We start from the raw sequence: 25332 nt of genomic DNA, 5'->3' as shown, positions 1-25332 counted from the left end.
AAGGAGAGCGAGAGCCGCTGCTCCTCCGGTCGATGTGTTGCGGGCCAACTCCTGATGTGCACCTGATCCGCTGAGACGGAGCCCTCACCACTGCTCCCCTGCTCGCTGTCTCTGGTCTTTAATGGCCGCCACTCACCTCAGCTCAGCTCCCGCTCGGCAGTTTGAATGATTAGGCCCCGCCCACAAACGCCATGAAACGCCCCACAATTGGACAACCATCACGTTACTCAACGCTAATGAGCGGTAGGATTGGTCAACCGCTAACGACCGGATTTTTGAAGGTTTTTTGTATACTGTCGGAACAACTTTTGTCTGTCCAAATAGTAAGTATGCCTATGACACTCCCCTGATCATCAGCTTTCTTTTGATATAACAAATGTGCAGGTACGCTCTACAAATTTTGAGTGTATAGCGGACAGACAGACAGACTGACAGGCATACAGACAGACAGAAAAACCGCTTTTATTATATACTCGCTAGAGTGCCCGGCGGTGCCGAGGCTTCTTTGAGGGCATGTTGTTGTTGGAAGAGAGAGAGCGAGCGACTGGGGGCCAGAGAGCGAGTGACTGGGGGCCAGAGAGAGAGCGACTGGGGGAAGAGAGAGAGCGACTGGGGGGAAGAGAGAGAGCGACTGGGGGGAAGAGAGAGAGCGATGGGGGAAGAGAGAGAGCGACTGGGGGAAGAGAGAGAGCGACTGGGGGGAAGAGAGAGATCGCCTGGGGGAAGAGGGGAGGAAGGGGGAGAAGGGGGAGAAGGGGGGAGCAAGTGCTGGGGGGAGGGCGGGGGGAGGGGAGGTGGGGAAGGGGGAGGGAGCGGGGGGAGGGAGGAGTGGGGAGGAGGGGGGAGGGAGGGTGAAGGAGGGTCAAGGGGGGGGCGGGGGGAGGGAGGGGGAGGTGAGAGGGTGGAGAGAAGGGGGCAAGTGGGGGAGAGAAGGGGGGCAGGGGGGAGAGAAGGAGGGAGTGGGGAGAGAAGGGGGAGGGCAGAGAAGGGGGGAGGGGGAGAGAAAGGGGGGAAGGGGAGGAGAGAGAGAGACAGAGGGAAGGAGAGTGAGAGGGCGAGTGGCCCGCGGCGACAAATGGAGCCAAGTCCCGGGAACAGGCATGAGCCGGCTTGAGCTGCTGAGAGATGGCCACGCGCAGTTGCCAGGGTAACAGTTCCCCCCCCTTCTGAGCCCCCATCCTCCCGATCACCGGCCTCGCCACCCCGCCCCGCACTCCTGAAAGCCCCGCTCTCTGAGCCCCATCTGCCCCGCCCTGCACTCCCGATAGCCCGCTCTCTGAGCCCCGGCCACCCCACCCCGCACTTCCGAGAGCCCCGCTCTCCGAGCCCCACCCCCCCGCCCGAGCCGGCTTCAAGACCACCTAGCGGGGAACAGAGAGAGACGCCACATCTCAGCTGCTGCCTTCCCGCGCTCTGTGCATCGCCTGCTGTGCGCACACCTTGTGCATGTCCCGTGACCCTCGTGGCCAACGCCGTTGCCCTGGGTAACGTGACGGGGGGGGACTGGGGGGGGTAGGAGCTTACCAGAAGCCATGGGACAATTATCTAGCTCGGGCATGGCTGGGCAGGAGAGGCCCAGGCTTTGAGGCCTAGGCTTTGAGGCCTTACAAAAACGGGGACAGGTAGGAAAAAGAATCATCAGGTTAGAGAAAATATTTACAAATGAATGAACTTTTTTTTAAAACAATTTAATAAAAGCAATTTTTTTTTCCTGGAAATGTAGATTGAAAAGAAACACGCAGAAAGCGGGAAAATGAATGGAATTAAGATGGCAGCAACTCACCTCGGTTCAGAATGATAAGGCCGCCCACACACGCACCAATTGGTCAATCGTCCTGTCACTCGACTCTAGGAGGACCCGCCCGCACGCGCGACGAACCCAACCATGCGACGCAGCGATTGGTCGACCATCGGGTCGCTCGACCGGACGATTGGTCGACCATTGCGTCACTTGATGCTAATGAGTGGATAATGAGTGGAATTTTGAAAGTTTTTTGGATACTGCGGGCACAATTTTCGTCTTGCCTAAACGTAAATATGCTTATGATCGTTCCAGAATCATAAGCTTTCTTTTGATGTAACGCACGTGTAGTTACGCTCTATAACTTTAGAGTGTATAGCCAGACAGACAGACGGAAAGACAGACAGACAGACAGTTCGATCCTTTTATATATATATAGATAGATATATAGATTAAGAGAAAGAGGATAACTAAAGAAAGTGTAGGGCCCATTAAAGATCGTGAGCGTAATCTATGTGTGGGGGCAGGAGACGTCGGTAGGGTTCTTAATGAATACTTTGCAGCTGTTTTCACGAAGGAGATGGGCGAAGCAGACATTCCTATGGGAGGGAGTGTGAAATATTAGATGGAACAAACATTGTGAGAGAGAAAGTATTCAGGATTTTAGCAGCGTTAAAATTGGATAGCTGACCAGGGCCGGATGAAATGTAACCCAGGCATTTAAGACAAGCAGAAGAGGACATAGCAGAGGCCCTTCACATCATTATTCCATCCTCTCTGGCTACAGTTGTGGTGCTGGCAGACTGGAGGACTGCTAATGTGCTATCCTGGATTAAAAAGGGACAAAAGGATAGATCGAGTAATTACAGGCCAGTCAGCCTAACCTCAGTGGTGGGAGAATAATTGGAAAGAATTCTGAAGTACAGGATAAATCCTCATTTAGAAAGACACGGAATAATCAAGGATTGTCAGCCCGGATTTGTTAAGGAAAGGTCGTGTCTGACAAACTTGATTGAATTTTTTGAGTAGTTAACAAGGAGGGTAGATGTGGATAGTACGTTTGATGTAGTGTATATGGACATTAGCAAGGCTTTTGATAAGGTTCCACATGGCAGCCTGGTCACGAAGTTAAAAGCCCATGGATCCAGGGCAAAGTGACAAGTTGGATTCATTACTGGCTCGGAGACAGGAAGCAGAGGGTAATGGTTGATGGGTGTTTTTGTGACTGGAAAACTGTTTCGAGTGGGGTTTTGCAGGGCTCACTATTAGGTCCCTTGCTTTTTTGCTATATATCAATGATCTAGACTTGTATACAGGGGGTTTGTTTAAGAAGTTTGCAGATGATACTAAAATCGGCTGTGTGGTTGATATTGAAGAAGGAAGCTCTAGACTGCAGGAAGATATCAATAAATTGGTAAGGTGGGCAGGACAGTGGCAAATGGAAATCAATTCGGAGAAGTGTGAGGCAATACATTTCAGGAGAGCTAACAAGGAAAGAGAATATACATTAAATGTTAGGACACTGTGTAGTGTAGAGGAACAACGGACATTGGAGTGCATGTCCACAGATCCCTGAATGTAGCAGGCCAGGTAGATAAGGTGGTTAAGAAGGCATACGGAATGCTTGCGTTTATTAGCCATGACATAGAATACAAGAGCAGCGGGGTTATGCTTCAACTGTATAAAACACTAGTTAGTCCTCAGCTAGAGTACTGCGTGCAGTCCTGGTCACCACATTATAGGAAATATGTGATTGCACTAGAGAGGGTACAGAGGGGATTTACAAGGATGTTGCCGGGAGTAGATAATCTCAGCTATGAGGAAAGACTGGATAGGCTGGGTCTGTTTCTCTTGGATCAGAAGAGGCTGATGGGGGGCCTTATTGAGGAGCAAAAAAACTATGAGGGGCATAGATAAAGTGGATAGGTACGGTCAATTTCCCTGTGCAGATGGGTCAAATACCAGGTGGCAAAGATTTAAAGTGATGGTGGAAGGGGTAGAGGGGACTTGAGGGGAACATTCTTCACCCAGAGTGTTGTCGGGGTCTGGAAATCCCTGAATGAAAGGGTGGTAGAGGCAGGAATCCTAACCATATTTAAAAAGTACTTGGTTGTGCACTTGGAATGCTCTAACCTGCAGGGCTACGGACAAAGGGCTGGGAAGTGGGATTAGGCTGGAGAGCTCTTTGTTGGCCGGCCCGGACACAATGGGCCGACATGGCATCCTTCCGTGCTGTATCTTTCTATGATTCTATGCTTCGATGGAATAAAGAAGCATATCATTGAAATCATCCCGTTCACCCTATTGCCATGCAAAGTGGCAAAGAGTCAAATCAGGAAAGACATCGACCTTTCCCCACAAACATTCCCCTGATTTATTTACAGCTTCTTCTGTTGGACCTTCGAGGGTGACCTCCTCCCTTGTGCTCTTCCCCCCTTTCCACGCTAATGCTTCTCCTAATATGGTGCCATTGGCTGCCGCAAGGCTGGTGGAAAGCTGCTGAATGCTGGATACAGAGATTGACTTGAAGGACGCCCTCGACTAGCTCTGGGCCAGGAGGGCCTGGCTGCAGACTGCACCAACTGAGCATGGGCGGCAGCAGTCAGGGCTGGCTCTGTTGCAGGCCGTGCCAAGTGCAATGGGGAAGTGGCAGTGGTGGGAGATGGAATGCTGTCATCCTGAGAAAGGACTGCACTGCCCTGCTCGACCGACACACTGCCACTCCCCCGGGAAAGAACTTCAGCATCCAGAGCAATCTGCCCCATCACAGATTGCTGGACTGCTGTGGTACTGTGAGATTTGCGGGGGACTGTGCGTGGCAGAGAGAGGATGGCAGCAGTCAGTGCTTGCGTGTCAGCAAGCTGAGACTGATTGCGAGCAGCATGAGACTGTGTGGCACTAGCCAATGACTCAATTGCAGCACTAAGGCATTGCGTTGCATCAGCCTGTGCTGAAATGACTCGTGCCACCTCACCCATTACATGTGGTATGGGCTCTGCGTCTCCACGGTCTCCCTGCAATGCAACCTTCCTTTGCAACCGGGCAAGGATGCTGACATGAATCTTGTCAGTCATGTGGAAAGTGTTATGAAATATTACTGGGCGGCCTGCTGTGGGTGCAGTCCACAGTGAGTATAAATACTCAGGCATGGGCCCAGCTTGCTCAGGACATTCTTTTACAGGATCTACTGAAGGACACAACTAGATCGCCATGTTCAAAAACAGTTAATTAAAGCATTGTTTAATAATCAGACCAAGTGCCTGGTAGTTTTCTTACATCAGATGGGTTCAAGGGTTTGCACACAGATGACAGCTATGCCAGCAGCAGGCTCCTCGCTGCTCCTAGGCAGTCCATCCATGCTGTCGGGCACCCATGCTATTGCACCCATGAGCACAGTGTGCTTGTTCAAGGCGTGTGTCCTCATCTGAGTCATGTGCAGCAGAACTCGCACGCCTACTCACCCTCTGGGGAGATGGCTCCCGAGCTTCCCTACTCCCATGACATTGCTGCAGCCTGCTTGTTCCAGGAGCTTCGCCTTCATCAGACGCTTACACCCTGCTCCACTCCAGGGAAGGCGTCGCCCCAGTGTCTGATGCATCACCCTCTGGAGTTGCAGGTGGTGAGACTCCGGCTTCCTCTTCCTCCTCGTCTGGTGTGTAGCTGCCACTGGCAGGCTGAGGGACAGTCTGGTCAGCTGGTGCTTCACTATTTGTAAGCAGGATGGTATAAAAGTGCCTTTAGCTTGAGGGCAGAGTGGCAGGAAGGGAGCAAGGACTGGAGACATTTAGTTGGATTAAAAGTGTAAAAGGCTGCTGTTGTGAGGGGCAAGTAGTAAGAGAGAGGAGAGAATGCTGATTAACATACCGTTGCGGTCTGGAAAGGTGTCGACCTCTCCAGCGGCCACGACACCTGTGAACTGGTTGGCAACGATTCTGTGCATGCTGTCCTCCAAATCAGTCAGCGGGTGTAGGCGTGCCGGTCCTCTTCCCGTGCCTTGCTGCTCCAGTCTGTTATGAGAGAATGGCCTGCAATAAAAAGACAGCTTGTGTTCGAGTGGGCAGGCATGTGTTTGGCATTTTAACTACCATATTACTATAGCCGTTATTGTGTGCAGTCTTGTGTTTTGCAAATATGACTACCATAGTTGAATAGCCGTTATTAAGTCCAGCCATGTGTTTGGCAGATGTGCCTGCCACAGTTTTATTGACGTTATTTTGTGCAGCCATGTGTTTAGCAGATGTGCCTACCATAGTTGAATAGATGTTATTTTGTGCAGTCATGTCTTTACAGATGTGCCCAACTTAGATGAATAGCCGTTACTTTGTGCAGCCATGTGTTTGGCAGGTTTGCCTACCACAGTTGCATAGCTGTTATTGTGTGCAGCCATGTGCATGGCAGATATGCCTACCTTAGTTGAATAGACGTTATTTTGATCAGCCATGTGTTTAGCAGATGTGCCTTGTACAAAAGGCTGATATTTAGAGATAATTAGTAGACAAGAATCATATACATAGAAATTCAAGTGTAGCTTTTGACCAAATAATATTACCCATAATTACTCCTGGGTAACTAGAAAGCTAAGACTTGTTCAAAATGCAGCCGTGAGGACAGTCAAAAGCAGTTTTGAATAAGCTTTGATAAAAAGGAGCCACAGGCTGCAAGTGAAGGTTAAATTGTTAAATAACATATTACAATGCTGAGTAGAAATTAGAGTTCGCTTAACAAAGCTAATTGCAACAATACTTAAAGGATAATTAGTATACGGACATGAAATGGGAGAGATCATGAAAGTTTAGGTATTTATCTGGTAGATTGATCAGAAAATGAACTGGACCAGCCATATAAATACTGTGGCTACAAGAGCAGGCCATGGGCTGGGAATTCTACGGCGAGTGTCTCATCTCCTGACTCCCCAAAGCCTTTCCACCATCTACAAGGCACAAGTCAGGAGTGTGATGGAATACTGGATGAGTGCAGCTACAACAACACTCAAGAAGCTCGACACCATTCAGGATAAAGCAGCCCGCTTGATTGGCACTCCATCCACCACCATCAACATTCACTCCCTCCACCACCGGCGCACTGTGGCTGCAGTGTGTACCATCTACAAGATGCACTGCAGCAACTTGCCAAAGCTCCTTCAACAGCACCTGCCAAACCCGCGACCTCTACCACTTAGGACAAGGGCAGCAGACACATGGGAACATCACCACCTACAAGTTCCCCTCCAAGCCACAAACCATCCTGACTTGGACCTGTATCGCCGTTCCTTCACTGTCGCTGGGCCAAAATCCTGGAACTTCCTTCCTAACAGCATTGTGGGTGTACCTGCACCATATGGACTGCAGCGGTTCAAGAAGGCGGCTCACCACCATCTTCTCAAGGGCAATTAGGGAACGGCACTAAATGCAGGCCTAGCCAGCGACGCCCATATCCCATCAATGAATAAATTTTTTTTTTAAAAAGATTAAGCTGAGATACTCTGGATAACTCAAGACTAGTGATACAGCGCTGATATGGGCCCTTGGAATAAAGGCCTTGTACCAGGGAGGCAGCAAATGAAAGAGATAAATTAAACTACAATGTGGTGAAAAACTATAAACAAGATAACAAGACAGCAGGAAAGATTTGATGGAAAAATACTGGAAAGGCGAGATGCTACCTTACTCTGTGTGACAATGGTATTTTGACCATTAGAACCAATTATAAAAGGTTATTTTGTTCAAGAACATATATGGCCACTGGCCAAACCAACTTTTGATCAGAAAAGGGTTAAAACATCAATACTCAAAGAACAACTTTAAACAGTCTTGCTGCGAGAATCAAGTGACAGACGTAAGACAAAGTCATCTGTGTCCGAGAGGTTCCTTAATGTTAATTATTTTACGCTGTAAGCTTAATAAATCTTGATCTATTGTGCAAACATAATAGCTGCTGCCTATTGGTGTCTTGTCTAAAAACTCTAAGAGATCATTAAGATCTTACAGGCTATTATAGTCGAATAGACGTTATTGTGTGCAGCCATGTGTTTAGTAGATGTGCCTACCATAGTCGAATACACGTTACTTTGTGCCGCAATGTGTTTAGCAGGTGTGCCTAGCATAGTTGAAACACGTTATTGTGTGCAGCCATGTGTTTAGCATATGTGCCTCCATAGCCGAATAGATGATATTGTGTGCAGCCATATTTTACCAGATGTGCCTACCATAGTTGAAGAGACGTTATTGTGTGCAGCCACGTGTTTAGCAGATGTGCCTACCATAGTAGAATAGACGTTATTGTGTTCAGCCATGTGTTTGGCAGATGTGCCAACCAGAGTTGAATTCTCCTTATTGTATGCAGCCATGTGTTTGGTAGAACAGCCTCCCATTGTTGAATAGCCATTAATATCTGCAAGGAGTGGGATGTGCATATGTGTTTTATGAGATGGCCATAGGTCTTGGATGAGTGTTGGGCCATTGGGTTTGTAAACCCTCTGTGCACAGAGTGAAGTTGAGATGGAGAGATGTAGATGTATTAAAATGCAGTCACTTACCCTGACCACCCGAGTGAGGTCATTGAATTTCGTCAGACATTGGGTGAGTCCTCGGCACCAGACCTCTCGAGGTGTGCTGAGACATCTCCCTCCACACCCTTCTAAACTCCCAGGGCAATGGCCTTCTGCCACTCTCAGGGAACAGCACTGCCCATTGCAGTCCCACTGCGCCAACCAGTGCCACCAATTCCTCGTCACTGAAGTGCTCAGATCTTTCGCTGGGCCTCTCCATTACTTCGAATTAATAACTGGACATAGATTCTTAGTAGGAACGCCAACAGCAATGAGGAGAGGATAGTACATATTTATTATATCATAACATATTCCTAATATCCCAAGCACTTCTACCCAATCCATGACTTCCCTTCTGTGAATCGCTGGTGGTCTTTATGCTGGAAGCAGTGCACTGACTGTGTGAGGTGACACAGTGAAGGGAGGTCCTTCTTTACAGCAGAGAGAAATCACTGAGTGACATCATTAGGCCTCACTGTAACTGGCATAAATTACAGTCGTTGAACAAACAGACTCATTGACCCATTGTCTCCACAATGTGTTACTGCAATACATTCTAGCTCACCTTATTGTACACAGTTTTATTTCAAAAGTGAGTGAATGTTCAATATTTCAGCGCCCATAAACATAAGAACATAATAATTAGCAGCAGGAGTAGACATTTCGGCCTTTCGAGCCTGCTCCACCATTGAATAAGATCGTGGCTGATCTTCGACCTCAAATCCACATTCCCCCCATCCCTCCCCGATCCGCATATCCCTCGATTCCAGTAGAGTCCAAAAATACCGAGGATAAAATAGAGAGAAGCGAGTTTCTCTTCCTGTATTGATCTAAAGATGAAAACAAAAGAAGAGAAAGTGACAGGAAAAAGGAGGAATTATGGGGTCAATTTTCTGGCCGCCGCCGGACGGCTTTTCTTGCGGCCGGGGGCCGAAAATCGGCGAAAAAACGGTTTCAGAACACCCCCGCCTGATTCCCCACACTGTCCGACTTTCGGACCGCCGTTTCTCAGCGAGTCGCTTCAGTCCTGGCCACCGCTGGCTGGACTGGTCGTCGGAGCACTAATAAGCAATTATCAGCTTTTTCAGGTAGATTCTCCGGGGCCGTTGCAACTTTGGGGCTTTCCCCACATCTAACACAACTGCGGGTAACCCCGTTGCTGAGAGCTGGCGTGAAGCTTGCTGGCTTGCTTGCTGTCAGCTGCAGGTCAATCGGAGAAGCTGCGATTTAAAGGGACATCACTTGTATGTTGAAGGACCTTGTTGTTGCAGGTTTGGGGCTACTTCTTCAAGGCTGAGGAAGGTTGCAGCCTCACACACTTCTCCAATGCGATCTCCTGGGAAGCCCCTCCGGCCACCCTCACTCAGCGCATCCTCAGCGGAGGCATCTACGAGAAGCATGGGACGCCTTTTTTTCCTTCCCTTCTTGCCATTAGAGGATCTCCAGCAGCAGAGGCGGCAGCAGCAGAACCAGGAACAGCAGGATCAGCAACAGGAGCACCAGGCTGCTGCTCACTCACCTGAAGCTGCACAGGCCAGAAGGGGCCAGCGCTTGGAAGTGGCTTGAGAGCACCTTGCTGCGCTTTAGGGGGCCATCGGGACCCGTATCTGCACTGGCAGTCCTACTCAGAAGGACTTCCATGAAGGTTTGGTTTCTGTGTTCAATAGATGGCCAACGCTCCTCACGAGATTTCATTCTCTTATGAGCACTCACCATGTTTTCCGTACCCTGGCGAGTTATCTCCTCCATGGAGTTTGCCAACCTTTCCATGGCGATGCATTCATGCGCCAATGACTCCACAAAGGCTCTGCTCATGGTCGCTATGGACTCCTCCATTCGCTCCACACTCGCAGCGACCCTGGAGACAAAACGTGCCAGAGACTCCTGCATCTGTGCATGGAGATCCATCACCTCTTCTCTTGCAGATGGACCCAGAGGCAGAGGACCAACATGCAGCGCAGCTGAGCTGAGCTGGCAGGGTCCTGCGCCCTCCGACGAGGACCCTCCACTGCTGTTCCTGTCTCCAGAATCTGCTGAGGCTCACTTGTGAGCTGTGAAACACCAGGTGACAAGACTACTCTATGTCCCGAAGGTCCCCCCGAGGTGTGAGTGTTTGCGCTGGTGCTGGGTGCGCTTACTGCTGCTGACGCTGTGCCCTCAGAGGTTGGAGCTTCCTCTGAGGAGTCTGGCTGCACAGCCTCTTCCTCCTCCACAGTGAGGACGGGGGCTCTGGATGGTACTGTGGTGGAGTAAAGGAAGGAGTTAGAGATGTAATGCCAAGGTTCTTCTGGTGACTCCCAGCGAGTTGGCATCTGCTGACACCTGCATCCATGTAGCATTGGTTTCAGTGGGAGGCCTCCTCCTCCCTGACCTAGGGAAGAGGACCTCCCTGTGGGCCCTAACCCCATCCAATAATGCCTGCAGTGAAGCCTCGTCGAATTTGAAGGCAGCTCCGGGTCTGGCACAGGCCACGGCTGCTGCAGGCTCCTCTGCCAACCTGCATGGTTCATTTGGAAGCCTTCAGAGGATGCAGTGCTTGCTATGGACCTGGAAAGCACCACGAATGGTGACATCATACTGTGGGGATTTCTGACTCTAGTTGGACAATTAGCAATGCTTCCCACTTGCTGCGAATTAATTGGCCACTTGAGGGAAAATTGCGTGGCGCTGGCTGACACTTTTTTACACGTGCCAGAAACCCCACAATCGAGGAAACCCGACCATTTCCCACACAAGCCAAAAATCGGGGCCTATATGTTAGCTGTGGCTCAGTGGGTAGCACACTCACCTCTGACTCAGAAGGCTGTGGCTTCAAGTTCCACCCCAGGGACTTGTAGCACATAAATCTAGGCTGTCACTCCAGTGCAGTGCTGAGGGAGTGCTGCAATGTCAAAGGTGCCGTCTTTCGGATGAAAAGTTATACCGAGGCTCTCTGCGCTCTCCGGTGACGTAATATACCCCATTTCGAAGAAGTGCAGTTTAGTTATCCCCGGTGTCATGGCCAATGATTATCCCGCAATCAACCTAACAGAAACAGATTATATGGTCATTATCATATTACTGTTTGTGGGAGCTTGCTGTGCGCAAATTGGCAGCCGCGTTTCCCACATTACAAGATGGACTACACTTCCGAAAGTACTTAATTCGCGGTAAAGTTTTTTGAGATGTCCAGTGGTCGTGAAAGGTGCTAGATAAATGCAAGTCTTTCTTTCTTAAAAGATAGTGTCATAGAATGGTTAACATGCAGAAGGAGGTCATTCGGCCCGTCGAGCCTGTGACGGCTCTCTGCAAGACCACTTCAGCAAGTCCCACTCCCACGCCCTTTTCCTATACCCTGCATTTTCCCTTGCAGTTACTTATCAAATTGCCTTTTGAAAGCCACGATTGAATCTACCTCCACCACCCTTTAAGGCAGTGCATTCCAGATCCTAACCATTCGCTGTGTAAAAAAGTGTTTTCTTATGTTCTCTTTGGTTATTCTGCCAATCACCTTAAACCTGTGTCCTCTGATTTATGAACTTTCCAACAATGGGAAGAGTTTCTCTCTAACTACTCTGTCCAGACCCCTCATGATTTTGAATACCTCTATCACATCTCCTCTCAACCTCCTTTGCACTAAGAATAACCACCTTAGCTTCTCCAGTCTATCCAGGTCACTGAAGTCCCTTAACATCAAGAAAACCAAAGAAATCATTGTGGACTTCAGGAAGTCCAAAGGCGGAAGTCACACCCCCATCCACATCAATGTGGCTGTGGTGGAAAGGGTGGACAGCTTTAAGTTCCTCGGAGTCCACATCACGGAAGACCTCTCCTGGTCTCTCAATACCTCCTCTCTGGTGAAGAAGGCCCAGCAGCGCCTATATTTCCTAAGGAGGCTGAAGGGATGTAACTTGTCACCCCTGATTCTCTCTAACTTTTACCGCTGCACTATAGAGAGCATCCTGACAACCTGTATCACAGTATGGTATGGCAGCTGTAGCTACTATGACCGGAAAGCCCTGCAGCGGGTAGTCAAAACTGCCCAACGCATTACCGGCACCCGGCTACCGACCATAGAGCACATATACCAGAAACGCTGTCTACGGAGGTCACGGTCCATCATCAAAGACCCTACCCACCCCAGCCACAGTCTGTTCGCCCTCCTGCCATCTGGGAGACGCTACAGATGCATTCGCACCCGTACGACCAGATTTAGGAACAGCTTCTTTCCCAGGGCTGTCATCCTACTGAACTCCACAAACAAACTATAAAGCCTGCACATCTGCTATTGCACTTTATTATGGTTATGTTATGTTAATATACTACAAGCCAAATGTATGTTGAATGTTTAAATGTCTTAATCCAAATGTACACGCTCGTGAGCCGCAAGCCTACATTTCGTTGTACTGCACTTGTGCACTAACAATGACAATAAAAATTGATTTGATTTGATTTGATAATCCCTGGAATCATTCTTGTAAATCCTTTCTGCACCCGCTCTAAGGCATTCAAATCCTGTCTAAAGTGCGGTACCCAGAATTGGACACAATACTCCAGATGAGGCCGAACCAGTGTTTTATAGAGTTTCAGCATAAATTCCTTGTTACTGTACTCTATGCCTCTATTTATGAAACCCCGGATCCCGTATGGTTCTTTAACTGCTTTATCCATCTGCCCTGCCTCCTTCAACGATTTGTATACACATACCCCATGTCTCTCTTTTCATGCACCCCTTTGAGAATTGTACACTTAATTTTATGTTGTCTCTCCTCATTCTTCGTACCAAATTCTATCATATCACACTTTTCTGCATTAAGTTTCATCTACCACGTGTCCGTCCTTTCCACTAGCATGTCTATGTCGTCTTCAAGTCTATCTCCAAATGACTCACTGTTCAAGATACTTCCAACTTTTGTGTCATCTGCAAATTTCGAAATTGTATCCTTTACACCCAAGTCCAAGTCATTAGCATATATCAAGAAAAGCAGTCGACCTAGTACCGATCCCTGAGGAACACCATTGTGCACCTTCCTCCAGTTTCCACTCATCACTACACTCTGTTTCCTGTCACTTAGCCAATTTTGTATCCATGCTGCCATTGTACCTTTTATTCCATGGGCTTCAAATTTGCTGGCATGCCTATTGTGTTGCATTTTGTCGAACGCCTTTTCAAAGTCCCTTTACACCACATCAACTGCATTGTCCTCCTCAAAATTTTCAGTTACTTCGTCAAAAAACTCGATCAAGTTAGTTAAAGCAGGATTTGCCTTTTACAGATCCGTGCTGGCTTTCCTTAATTTATCCACACTTGTCCAATTGACTGTTAATTTTGTCCCGGATATCGTTTCTAAAAGATTCCCAACCACCAATATTAAATTGACTGATTTATAGTTGCTGGATTTATCCTTACACCCGTTTTGAACAAGGGTGTAACAAATGCAATTTTCCAACGTCTAACACCACACCATATCTAAGGAAAATTGGAAGATTATAGCCAGTACCTCCGCGGTTTCCACCTTTACCTTCCTCAACATCCGCGGATGACTCCAATCCACTACTGTTGACTTTTCTATTTTAAATACAGCCAGCATTTCTAGTACAGAGACTTTTTCAATTTTAGCCCATCCAGAATCTCAACTACCTCCTCTTTCACTATGTCTTTGGCAGCAGCTTCTTCCTTGGCAAAAACAGATGTAAAGTATAAATTTAGTATCTCAGCCATGACCTCTGCCTCCATTCGTAGGTCGCTTTATTGGCCCATAATCGGCCCCACCCCTCCTCTTACTGCCTGTATCTATTTATATGCCTATAGAAGATATTTGGATTCCATTTTATGCTTGCTGCCAATCTATTCTGATAATCTCTCTTTGCCCCTCTTATTTCTTTTTTCACTGCCTCCCTGAACTTACTATATTTAGCCTGGTTCTCACTTGTACTCTGAACGTGACATCTGTCATACGCCCCATTTTTCTGCTTCGTCTTCCTGTCCAACTCTTTCGTCATCCAGGGAGCTCTGGCTTTGGTTGCCCTACCTTTTCGCCCCGTGGGATTGTACCTCGATTGTAACTGAACCATGTTTTCTTTTAAGGCAGCCTATTGTTCGATTACAGATTTGCCTAGCAATCTTTGATTCCCATTCACCCAAGCCAGCTTCGTTCTCAAGCCACTGAAATTGGCCCTGCTCCAAATAAGTATTTTTACTCTAGATTGCTCCCTATCATTTTCCATAGCTAATCTAAATCTTATGATACTATGATCACCCTTCTCTAAACGTTCCCAACTGACACTTGCTCCACTTCACTTGCCTCATTCCTCAGAACCAGATCAACAATGTCTCCTTCCTCTTTGGGCGAGAAATGCATCAAATCAAGAAAGTTCTCCTGAATTCACGACAGAAATCCTTCCCCGTCTCTGCCCTTTATACTATTTCTATCCCAGTCCATATTAGGATAATTGAAGTCCACAATTATTATTACTCTATATTTCTTCCACCTCTCTGTCATATCCCTGCGAATTTGCTCCGCTATATCCTTCCCACTAGTTGGTGGCCTATAGAACACACCCAGCTGTGTGATGGTACCTCTATTGTATATTAACTCTAACCAAATAGAATCTCTCCTTGACCCCGTCCAGTGCATCCTTTCTCTACAGCACTGTAATATTCTCCTTAATCAATATTATCACCCCACCTCCTTTCTTTCCTTCACTATCGTTCGCAGATATCTTATATCCAGGAATATTTAGTACCCACTCCTGCTCTATTTAGTGCCGGGTCGCTGTTATCGCCACAACATCGTTTTCCTATGTGGCTATTTGTGCTTGCAGATCAGCAACATTATTTACCACGCTACGTGTGTTTACACACATGCACGGTAAACTTACCTGACAGTGTCAGCTGTGGCTCAGTTGGTAACACACTAGCCTCGCAGTTAGATGGTTGTGGGTTCAAGTCCCACTCGTGGGACATTGAGCTCTTCAAATCTAGACTGACACTCCAGTGCGGTACTGAGGGATTGTTGGAGGTGCCGTCTTTTGGATGAGATTTTAAACCGAGGCTCCGTCTGTGCTCTCTGGTGGACCTCAAAGATCCCATGGCACCAGTTCGAAGAAGATTGGGGGTAGTTTTCACCGGTGTCCTGGCCAATCAACTTAAAACAAAGAGTTAATCTGGTCATTATCACTTTGCTCTTTGTGGGAGCATGCTGTGTGCAAATTGACTGCCGCGTTTCCCACATTATAACAGTAACTACACCTCAGAAGTACTTCATTGACTGTAAAGCGTTTTGATGCATCTGGTGGTCGTGAATGGTGCTATATCAATCTAAGTCTTTTTACTTTATCTCAGCCCATGCAGTAGCAAAGTAGTGCGGATGCTGGAAATCTTAATAAACCAGAAAATGCGGTAAACACTCAGCAGGTCAGGCAGCATCTGTGGAGAGAGATCAGAGTTAAAGTTTCATGTCTGTGAACCTTCGTCAGAACTGGAAAAAGTTGGAGATGTAACAGGTTTTACGCAGATGTCGGACAGGGGAAAAGGATGAATGAACTAAAAGGACGGTCTGTAATAGGGTGGGAGGCAGGAGGGGCTAAGTGTTGCAAATGGGGATGGCAGAATCATCAGCAGCCTAACTGTTTCCAGTAATGCCTGTTGCAATCTGAGGCCTTCTTGGATTATCTCTTAGTCTGACCCCAACTAAAACCATGCGATTTCATTCCCTACTGCTATCTGTCTCTCGCAATACTTTGTGCAACTTATTTCTCCATTGTAATGCTACATTCTGGTGCCGACTCCCCTGCCAAATTAGTTTAGACACTGCCCAACAGCATTATCAATCCCCCCCGACCTCGTGAGTATATTGGTCTCGGCTCTGTGGAGGTACAATTCGTCGGGTCTGTACAATTCCTACCTCCCCTAGATCCGGTCACATTGTCCCAGGAATCTAAAGCGCTCCCTTCTGCACCATCTCTCCAGCCACCCATTCAGCTGCTCCATCCTCCAACTTCTATACTCACTAGCTCGTAGCACCGGGAGTATTCCGAAGATTACCTTCGAGGCCCTGATTTTAATCTCTTTTCTAGCTCCCTATAATCGGCCTGCAGGATCACAGCCCTCTTTCTACCTATGTCGATGATATCGATATGGACCACGACCTCGGTCTGTTTACCTTCCCCCCTCAGAATGTCCTGCAGCCACTCAGTGACATCCATAACCCTGGCAGCAGGGAGGCAACATATCTTCCTGGAATCAAGTCTGTGGCCAGGGAAGAACCCGTCTGTCCCCCTAACTATCGAATCTCCCATTACTGTTGCTTTCCCAATCTTACTCCTCCCCCCACCTACAGCTGAGTCCCCTGTGATGCCATGGACTTGACTCTGGCTGTATTCCCCAGAGGAACCATCGAATACTGGTTAGAGAGTGAGATGCACTCAGCTGACTCCTGCACTGCCTGCCTGGTCCTGCTTCTCTGTCTGCCGGTCACCCATTCCCGCTCTGCCTGCACACTCTTGTGCTGCGGGGTGACCACCTCCTGAAAAGTGCTATCCACAGAGCGCTCAGTGATGCCAGCTGCTGGTCAATCTCTGAAACCCGTGGGAAGTGTCCTGGAGTTCCCACATGGCACAAGATGTGCATTCCACGGGACTGAGTTGCCCTGCCATGTCGCTATTTAATAGACTATTAACAAACTTAAAAGAATTAAACTCAAGACTTCAAAAATCACCATCTACTCACCATTTATTTTCTTTCAGCGTCTTCCCTTGTTTTGAAGTCACTTGCCTCACACCTTGCGCTCCCGGCCCTGGGTACTCTGGCCTGCCTTTATCTTTGGCCGCTCCTCCCGCTCTCTCCTCCTTCCCCCTCTGCTCCTAATTCCTACGCTCTCCAAAATCACAATCGTAGCACTCTGTTTGGAACACTGAAAAACTGGATTCCCCCACTCCTGTTCTCTGATTTATTCCATAGCAGGCGACCAGGATAAAAAAATAACAAAAATAAATGGACCTAAAAGGCAAGATCTGAGTGATGACCCCAGCAATGCAATGATAGGACTCGCCTAAGTGACACTGCTGTGCCTCAATTCAGGAATTTCATTCCTGGGGTCGTCTAGTTTAAACTGCTCCCACATCAGTCCAGGAATTTAATTCCCTGGACCATCTAGTTTACACTGCTCCCACCTCAGTCCAGGAATTTCATTCCCAGGGCTACCCAGATTACACTGCTCCCACCTCAGTCCAGGAATTTCAATCCCAGGTCCACCTAGATTAGACTGCTCCCACCTCATTCCAGGAATTTCGTTTCCAAGCTACCTAGATTACACTGCTCCCACCTCAGTCCATGAATTTCATTCCCAGGGTCACCTAGTTTATAGTGCTCCCGCCCTAATACAGGAATTTCATTCTCAGGGCCACCAAGTGTACATTGCTCCCGCTATCTCCAGGAATTTAATTCCCAGGGCTGCCTAGATTATACTGCTCCCGACTCAATCCAGGAATTCAATTCCCAATTAAATTCTCTATTGCCTGAAACTAGAACAAGAACAAGATGTCTCTAAAGCGTGACCTTATCCAGACAAACATGTCATCGTTTGTGACTGAGGGGAGAAAACTTAAAAGCAGCAAACAGTTGATGCCGTGGAATGAAAGGACAATCCTTAAAATATTAACCAATGAGATAAATACCCTGTAAAAACCTCAATATCCCATGGCACGCTCTGGAATCATTGAATTCTCACAGTCATACTCACTGTACCATAACTATCAAACAACATTCCCGAATCCTTCATCACCATCCCAGGATCTGTACAGACCCACCAGAGGTGGGGGCACAGTGTTATACAGTCGAGTGAGCGAGAGCCTGCGAGTCCTCAACATTGCCTAAGTATATATTTAAGTCTCACGTCAGACATGGGCAATGTAACTTCCTGCTGATTGCCACCTGCCGCCTTCTCTCAGCTGATCAATAGGCACATCTTCATGCTGAACACCAGTTCATGGGAACACCGAGAGCAGAAAGGGCATATCTAATCCTCTGGGTCGGGAGGGGAAACTTCAATGTCCATCACCAACAGTGGTATGGAAGTACCATCATTAACTGAGCCCTGAACAACACAGCTGCCAGACTGGTTTGGCGGCAGGTGGCGGGAGAGCCAACATGTGGGAATAGCCTGCTTGACCTCTTCCTCAACAACCTACCTATCGCATATGCATCTGTCCATGACGATATTGGTAAGACTGACCACTGCACAATATGTGTGGAGAATAAGTCTCGCCTTCATCCTGAGGCCACCCTGCCTCATATAATGTGCCTCTACCATGGAGATCAGCGGGATGAAATTAGACAGAGCCAAGCGATCCCACAACCAACAGATCAAATTATTTCAAAGCTGGAATATCCTGTCATGAATGCTAATTAACAATTGATCCATTTCCACATAGCCCTGAACATTTCTACTTTCCAAGTATATATGCAATTAACTTTTGGAAGTTACAGTTAAGAAAGAAAGAATTGCATTGATATAGCGCTTTTCACAATCTTTGGACGTCCCAAAGAGCTTTACAGCCAATTAAGTACTTTTGAAGTGCAGTCACTTTTGCAGTGTAGGCAAAGTTAAAGCCAATTTGCGCACAGCAAGCTCCCACAAGCAGCAATGTGATAATGACCAGATAATCTGCTTTAGTGATGTTGATTGAGATAAATATTGACCAGAACCCCGGCGTTAATTCTGCTGCTCTTCTTCGATATAATTCCATGGGACCTTTTACCATCACCTTAGAGAGCAGATGGGGCCTCGGTCTAACATATCATCTGAAAGGCCGCTCATCCGACAGTGCAGCACTCCCTCAGTACTGCCCCTTTGACATTGCAGTCCTACCTTAGCACTGCCCCTGTGAAAGTGATGCACTCCCTCAGTGCTGCCCCTCTGACAGTGCAGCGCTCCTCCAGTACTGCCCCTTTGACAATGCAGCACTCCCTCAGTACTGCCCCTCTGACAGTGCAGCATTCCCTCAGGAGTGCGCACTGACAGTGCAGCACTCCCTCAGGACTGCGCACTGACAGTGCAGCACTCCTTCAATATGGCCCCTCCAACTCTGCAGCGATCCCTCAGTACTGCCCATCTGAAAGTTCAGTGATCCCTCAGCACTGCACTGCAGTGGTCGCCTAGATTTTTGTATTCAAGTCACTGGAGTGGCACTTGAACCCACAACCTGCTGACTCACAGCTGAGAGTGCTAGGACCTGAGTCTACTGAATCTGCTTCCAAGAGACTTTCAGAGTTCATTACAGATCATAAAACCTCACAGAGTGACCAAAGTTCTTCTCCTCCACCCCCTGTTTCTTATATCTGTGCCTTTTTGTCAATGACAAGGCAAGTAGTGGAAACAGTGTCTCCATGCTTATTGTGTCAAAAGCCTCATAATTTAAAACACTAATTAATCTCCCCCTAAACCTCGCTGCTGTAAGGAGAACAATCCCAGCTTCTCTCGTCTCCCCACACAACTAAAATCCACCATTCCCTGGTGTCAATATAGTAAATTCTCCCCAACAACTGGTAGACGATGACCTCCTCCAGCAAGAGGAAGTCCAACCTCTTCCACTTGACTGTTAATGGCATTTCCATCACTGAAGCCTCCACCATCAAAACCCTAGGGGTCGCCATTGATCAATAACTCAGCTGGACCAGCAACACAAATGCCGTGGCTACTACAGCAGGTCAGAGGCTGGGTATTCTGCGGCGTGTAACCCACCTCCTGACTCACCAAAGCTTCGCCAACTCCTTAAAGGCACAAGTCAAGACTTTTATGGATTACTGTCTGTAGGCAGAGTGATGACATGTGGCAAGACCCTATTAATTCTAATAACATTATTAAACATTTCTCAATGTTAATGACACGTGCAAAAATTAAAACTATATATCTGCAAAATAAAGAGGTTCGAAGGGATCATATTCAGGACAAGATTAGAAACTTTCAAGGAAGATTAATGGATTATAATCTGTAAGAACAGATATGATGGTCGAGAATATCCGATCGGAATTTCCGATCTGATACCGCCCGTTTCTGCCACCACCCGCGAGGAATTTCTGGACCATTTTGTTCGCAGTGTTTTGTCGCTTTAAAATTCTTGTGTGACTGGTCTGGTTCCATACAAAGTCATTTATTATCTTCTGAGACAGATTGCTCGAGGGTTGGGGAGATGTAAGAATTTTATGTAAAATTAATTACAAGCATTTCTGTCTCATCCAAAACGCTGCTGTCCGTGTCAGAACTCGCAACTCCTGTTCAAGCATCACCACTGTGCTCGCTGATATCCATTGGCTCACGGTCAGGCAATGCCTCGATTTTAAACTTCTCATCCTCATGTTCAGCCAAGATTGATTGCCAAGTGTCCAGTAAAGGATTGCATCCCGAAAATGCCAAACGTTAGGTTATTTATGTTTAGTATTTAACAGTAAGTAATTTTAACTCGCTGGGCAGCAGCTGGATTCCTACAATCTGCATCAAGGGGACGAGGCACAGGGAGGGGTTACAATTCGATTCGGATTGTAGGACAAAATACCATCACCTCCAATTTCGCACTTCAAGTCACACACCATCCAGTCTTGGCCTTCTTTAAAAAAATAATTCTTGAGATGAGGGCGTCACCAGCAAGGCTAGCATTTATTGCCCAACGCTAATAGCCCTTGAGACGGTGGTAGTGAGCCGTCTTATACAACTGAGAGGCTTGTAGGCCATTTCAGAGGGCAGTTAAGAGTCCACCACATTGCAACGTGTCTGGAGTCACATTTCGGCCAGAATGACTGAGGACAGTAGATTTCCATACCTAAAGGCCATTATTGAAGCAGATGTGTTTTTACGACAATCCAGTACTTTCATGGTCACCATTACTGACACTAGATTTTATTCCTGATTTGGTTAATTAATTGATTTTAAATTCCCCAGCTGGTGGGATTTGAGCTCTGGATCATTTGTCCAGTCATCTGGTATATTAGTCCTGCAACATAACCACTATGCTACTGTACCCTTCAAATATATTGCCGTTCCTTAATCGTCACTGAGTCAAAAGGCTGAAATTCCTTCAGGACCAGTATTGTGGGAGCACCTTCACTACATGGACTGCAAAGGCTCAAGATGAAGTCCCACCGTTTTCTCATGGGTTACGAGGGATGGGCAAGTGATACCGGCCTCGTCAGTGTCACCCATATCCTGAAAACCTATAGATAGAAATAATAAAACAGGATTAATATAAATTATTTTATAATTCATTGATTAAAACCATACAAGGCCTGTGATAAAAGTGGGGCATCAAGCACGCTAAACACATTGTCAACACAACTTGGGTCAGCAATTCTATGACTCTATGATTGCTACTGCCTATATTTAACCAATTTCCCTCACCTTTCAAATGGCATTTGATCAAGTGCCTCATAATAAACACATACTTTAGTATGTGAACAAGATGGCTCCTGGACTGTCATCCCCCTAGAGAGCTCATTTGCCATCTTTGGCCATCCGTTGTCATTCTTTGCTCTTTCCTCCCCAGTCTCCTCTCTACTGCTGTTTACTTGCCCCGGCACTAATATTGGGTGCATTTCATCCTTAACTGCAAGTTCAAGCTGCAATGTTAAAGTTACCTGAGCTCACTACCCATTCCGCGACTATGCTTGTTCTTTGTTCTCAGTGAGAACTGGCTCTTCACTTAAATTTAGCTCCCAAATTCCCAAAGCTCTCTGCCATCAACACGATGCTTGGACTAGAAGCACTGGACTAGTGATCTACTGACTGGTGGATCGCGAGTGGAGCTTGGTGCCAGGGATCACGAGAATATCAGTGCTAATTTGATCCTGTGAGAGGCAACATCATTCATGTACAAGGCCGGGACACAGGAGCGAGTACGAGCCCAGCAGCGATGACAAGGCCCAGGAGTGGCGCAGCGTGGACCACCACCGTGGGGTCGGGGCCCAGGGAATGTGCGGCATGGGCCAGCAGCGAGTTCACCCCACATTAAAAGATTTCACGCACAGGCATCTTCCATCCTTTAAAATGAGGTTCGGGGCATGGAACGTCAGGACCCTCATGGACAACCCCAACAGTAACAGAATGGAATGCCGTACTACTATCATTGCCCGGGAGCTCAGACGTTTTGACATTTACATCGCCGCCCTAAGTGAGATCCAGCAGACAGGGGAAGGCCAGCTCAAGGAGCAAGGTGGTGGCTACACCTTCATCTGGCAAACCTGAAGATGAACACTGCCTCCATGAGGTAGGTTTCGCCATTAAAAATGAACTAGTTGGGCATCTCCGATTCTGCCGTAGCGGTATAAACGAGTGCCTCATGACTCTTCGGCCTACCCTAGCCCGGAACCAGTGCTGTACGGTCATCAGTGCATATGCCCCAACACCGGAAGCCACACACAAGACCAAATAGGACTTCTACACCAGACTCAAACAATCCCTGACCCGAGTCCGAACGGGCGACAAGCTGATCCTCCTTTGCGACATTAACGCCAGAGATGGAAAGGACACAGAACTCTGGGGAGGTGTGATCGTCAGAGAGTGGGTAGGGAAAGCCAACTCCAACAGTAACCTCCTCCTGTCGAAATGCTTAGAACATGGCCTTGTCATAACCAACATATTTTTCCGTCAGATAGCCAAGTACAAGGTTTAATGGCAGCACTGTCGCTCCAAACACTGGCATCTGCTGGACTATGTCATCATCCAAGTGAGTGACCGCAATGATGTCCACCTCACCCGCGCCATGGCAGGAGCAGAGGAGTGTTGGACAGACCACTCTGCTCTGTCATCTCCATTAATGTAGCCCTAAAACAGCTGCGGCAACAGAAACAGTGCCGCAGGAAAATTAACGCTGGAGCACTCAAAGACTCCGCTAAGAAAGCCCTATTCAGTCTGCGCCTCACAAATAATCTGACGACTCCCAGTGATGCAGAGACACAGAGTGCCCACAGCGTCTGGTCTGCACTCAAGGCCTCCATAATCAGCACCTGTGAAGAGATGCTCGGGCACTCGACCAGAAAACACCAAGACTGGTTCGACGAGAATGACCAGGAGATCCAGGAGCTAATAAGCCACAAGCACAAGGCATTCCTGGACTGTAAACAGCAACAGAACTCGAGAGCAAGAAAGCAGTTCTACAGGCGGCTGAAGGCCGAGGACCAACAAAAAACTTGCGGCCTAAAGAACAGATGGTGGGTGGAGAAAGTGCAGGAGATCCAGCAGCTAGTCGACAACCACGACGTGTGTGGATTCTTTAGAGCAGTCAAGACCATCTACGGCCCAAGCACACAAGGCTTAAACCAAAGCGGGCCAAGAACGGAAAGCTGCTCATCAAGGACAGAGCGGCAGTCAGCTCCAGCTGGAAGGAACACTTTGAAGTTCTCCTTAACCGTGACTCTGACTTCGACACGAGTGTCCTCAACTCCTTCCGCAGCATGCTACCCACCACCATCTCAGCACATCCCCAGCCCAGCATGAAGTTGAAAAGGGCATCCAACAACTGGAGAACAACAAGGCCTCAGGAGCAGATGGAATCCCCACCGATGCACAAAAGCATGGTGGAGAAGCACTTCTGGCGCATATTCAAGAACTAATTTATCTTATCTGGAAGGAGGAGAGCATGCCAGGGGATCTCAGAGATGCCATAATTGTGATCATCTTCAAGAAAAGTGACAAGTCTGATTGCGGTAATTACAGAGGAGCGTACCTGCTGTCTGACAGAGGGAAAGTCATCGCAAGAATCCTCCTCAATCGCCTTCTCCCAGTGGCCGAAGAGCTCCTCCACTGTGGCCCTCACCAAATGTAACACTTACTGCTGTCTCACAATTCTACAATATACAGCCTCCCTCCTCAATTTTACTATTTAATGTTGCCATCTCCCAATTCCACAATGAACTGCTGCCCTCCCCAATTGTAACATTTACTGCCGTCTCCCAAATCCACAATGTGCTGCTGCCGTCCAAAATTGTACCATATATTGCTGCCGCCTTCAAATTCCACAATGTACTGCTGCCCTCTCTAATTTTACAATTTACTGCTGCGTCCCAAATCCCCAATATTCTGCTGCCTTTTCCAAATGTACCATTTACTGATGCCACATCCCATTTACACAATGTATAGCTGCCCTCACCAGATTGTACAATTTACTGCTGCTTCCCAATTCCAAAATGTACTGCTGCCCTCTACAACTGTAATAATTAGTCTTGCCTCACAATCCACAATGTACTGCTGCCACTATAATTGTTCCATTTACTGCTCCCGCCTCCCAATTCCACAATGTACTGCTGCCCTCCCCATTTGTAACGGTTACTGGTGCTGCCGCCCAACTCACGATATATATCTGCCCTCCAAAATTGTATCATTTACTGCCACCTCCCAGTTCCACAAAATACTGCTGTGTTCTTATCATGCCCAATTTAAAAATTAACTAACCTTCTTCCCCTATGTTTTGTTTATCATATCTAATTTAATAATCAACTATATTTTATCCCCCTATGTAATTTTTATCATGTTCAATTTGGCCAGGGAATAATTAGAGTTACAGAACAGGATTTTTAAGGGAGTGGATCTGCTTTTACATCTTTAAATCAAAACACCCAAGTCAGCTGCAGCACGGGTTAAATCTGAAGAAAAGCTCACTCTAAACTGTCCCATCAAACATTCACTGGGCAAGAACAGCACGGGTTAGATACAGAGTAAATTTCACTTGCCACTCTACCATCAAAAACATCGCAGGGCAGGTAGGTCACACATTATATACAGAGTAAAAGTACCTCTACATTGTCCCATCAAACACTCCTGGTGCAGGCACAGCACGGGTTAGATTCAGAGTAAATCTCACACTACACTGTCTCATCGAACACTTTCAGGGTGGGTACAGCACGGGTTAGATACAGATTAAAGCTCCCTCTACACTGTCCCATCAAATACATGCTGTGTAGGTACAGCATGTGTTCAATGCAGTGTACAACTCCCTTGACACTATCCAATAAAGCAAAACCACCTCAGGTGCAGCATGGGCTGCATAAAGAATACAAATCTCTCTACCTTTAAAT

General features: G+C 47.4%; 1 protein-coding gene across 1 annotated transcript in view; it reads right to left on the bottom strand.

The window, feature by feature from the left end:
- LOC147091378 (uncharacterized) overlaps window positions 1–25332 on the bottom strand; it is a 91686-nt gene that overhangs the window by 6725 nt on the left and 59629 nt on the right. Inside the window, exon 3 of the mRNA XM_085976581.1 lies at window positions 5606–5766. Coding sequence (XP_085832707.1) covers window positions 5606–5766 — 161 coding nt within the window. The remainder of the gene's footprint in view (window positions 1–5605; window positions 5767–25332) is intronic.

This window comes from Somniosus microcephalus, unplaced genomic scaffold (assembly GCF_052327205.1).
Source record: "Somniosus microcephalus isolate GS21.2 unplaced genomic scaffold, FLI_Smic_1.0 unresolved_chr3, whole genome shotgun sequence".
Taxonomy (NCBI): Eukaryota; Metazoa; Chordata; class Chondrichthyes; order Squaliformes; family Somniosidae; genus Somniosus; species Somniosus microcephalus.
This window is presented reverse-complemented; position numbering and strand designations above follow the sequence as displayed.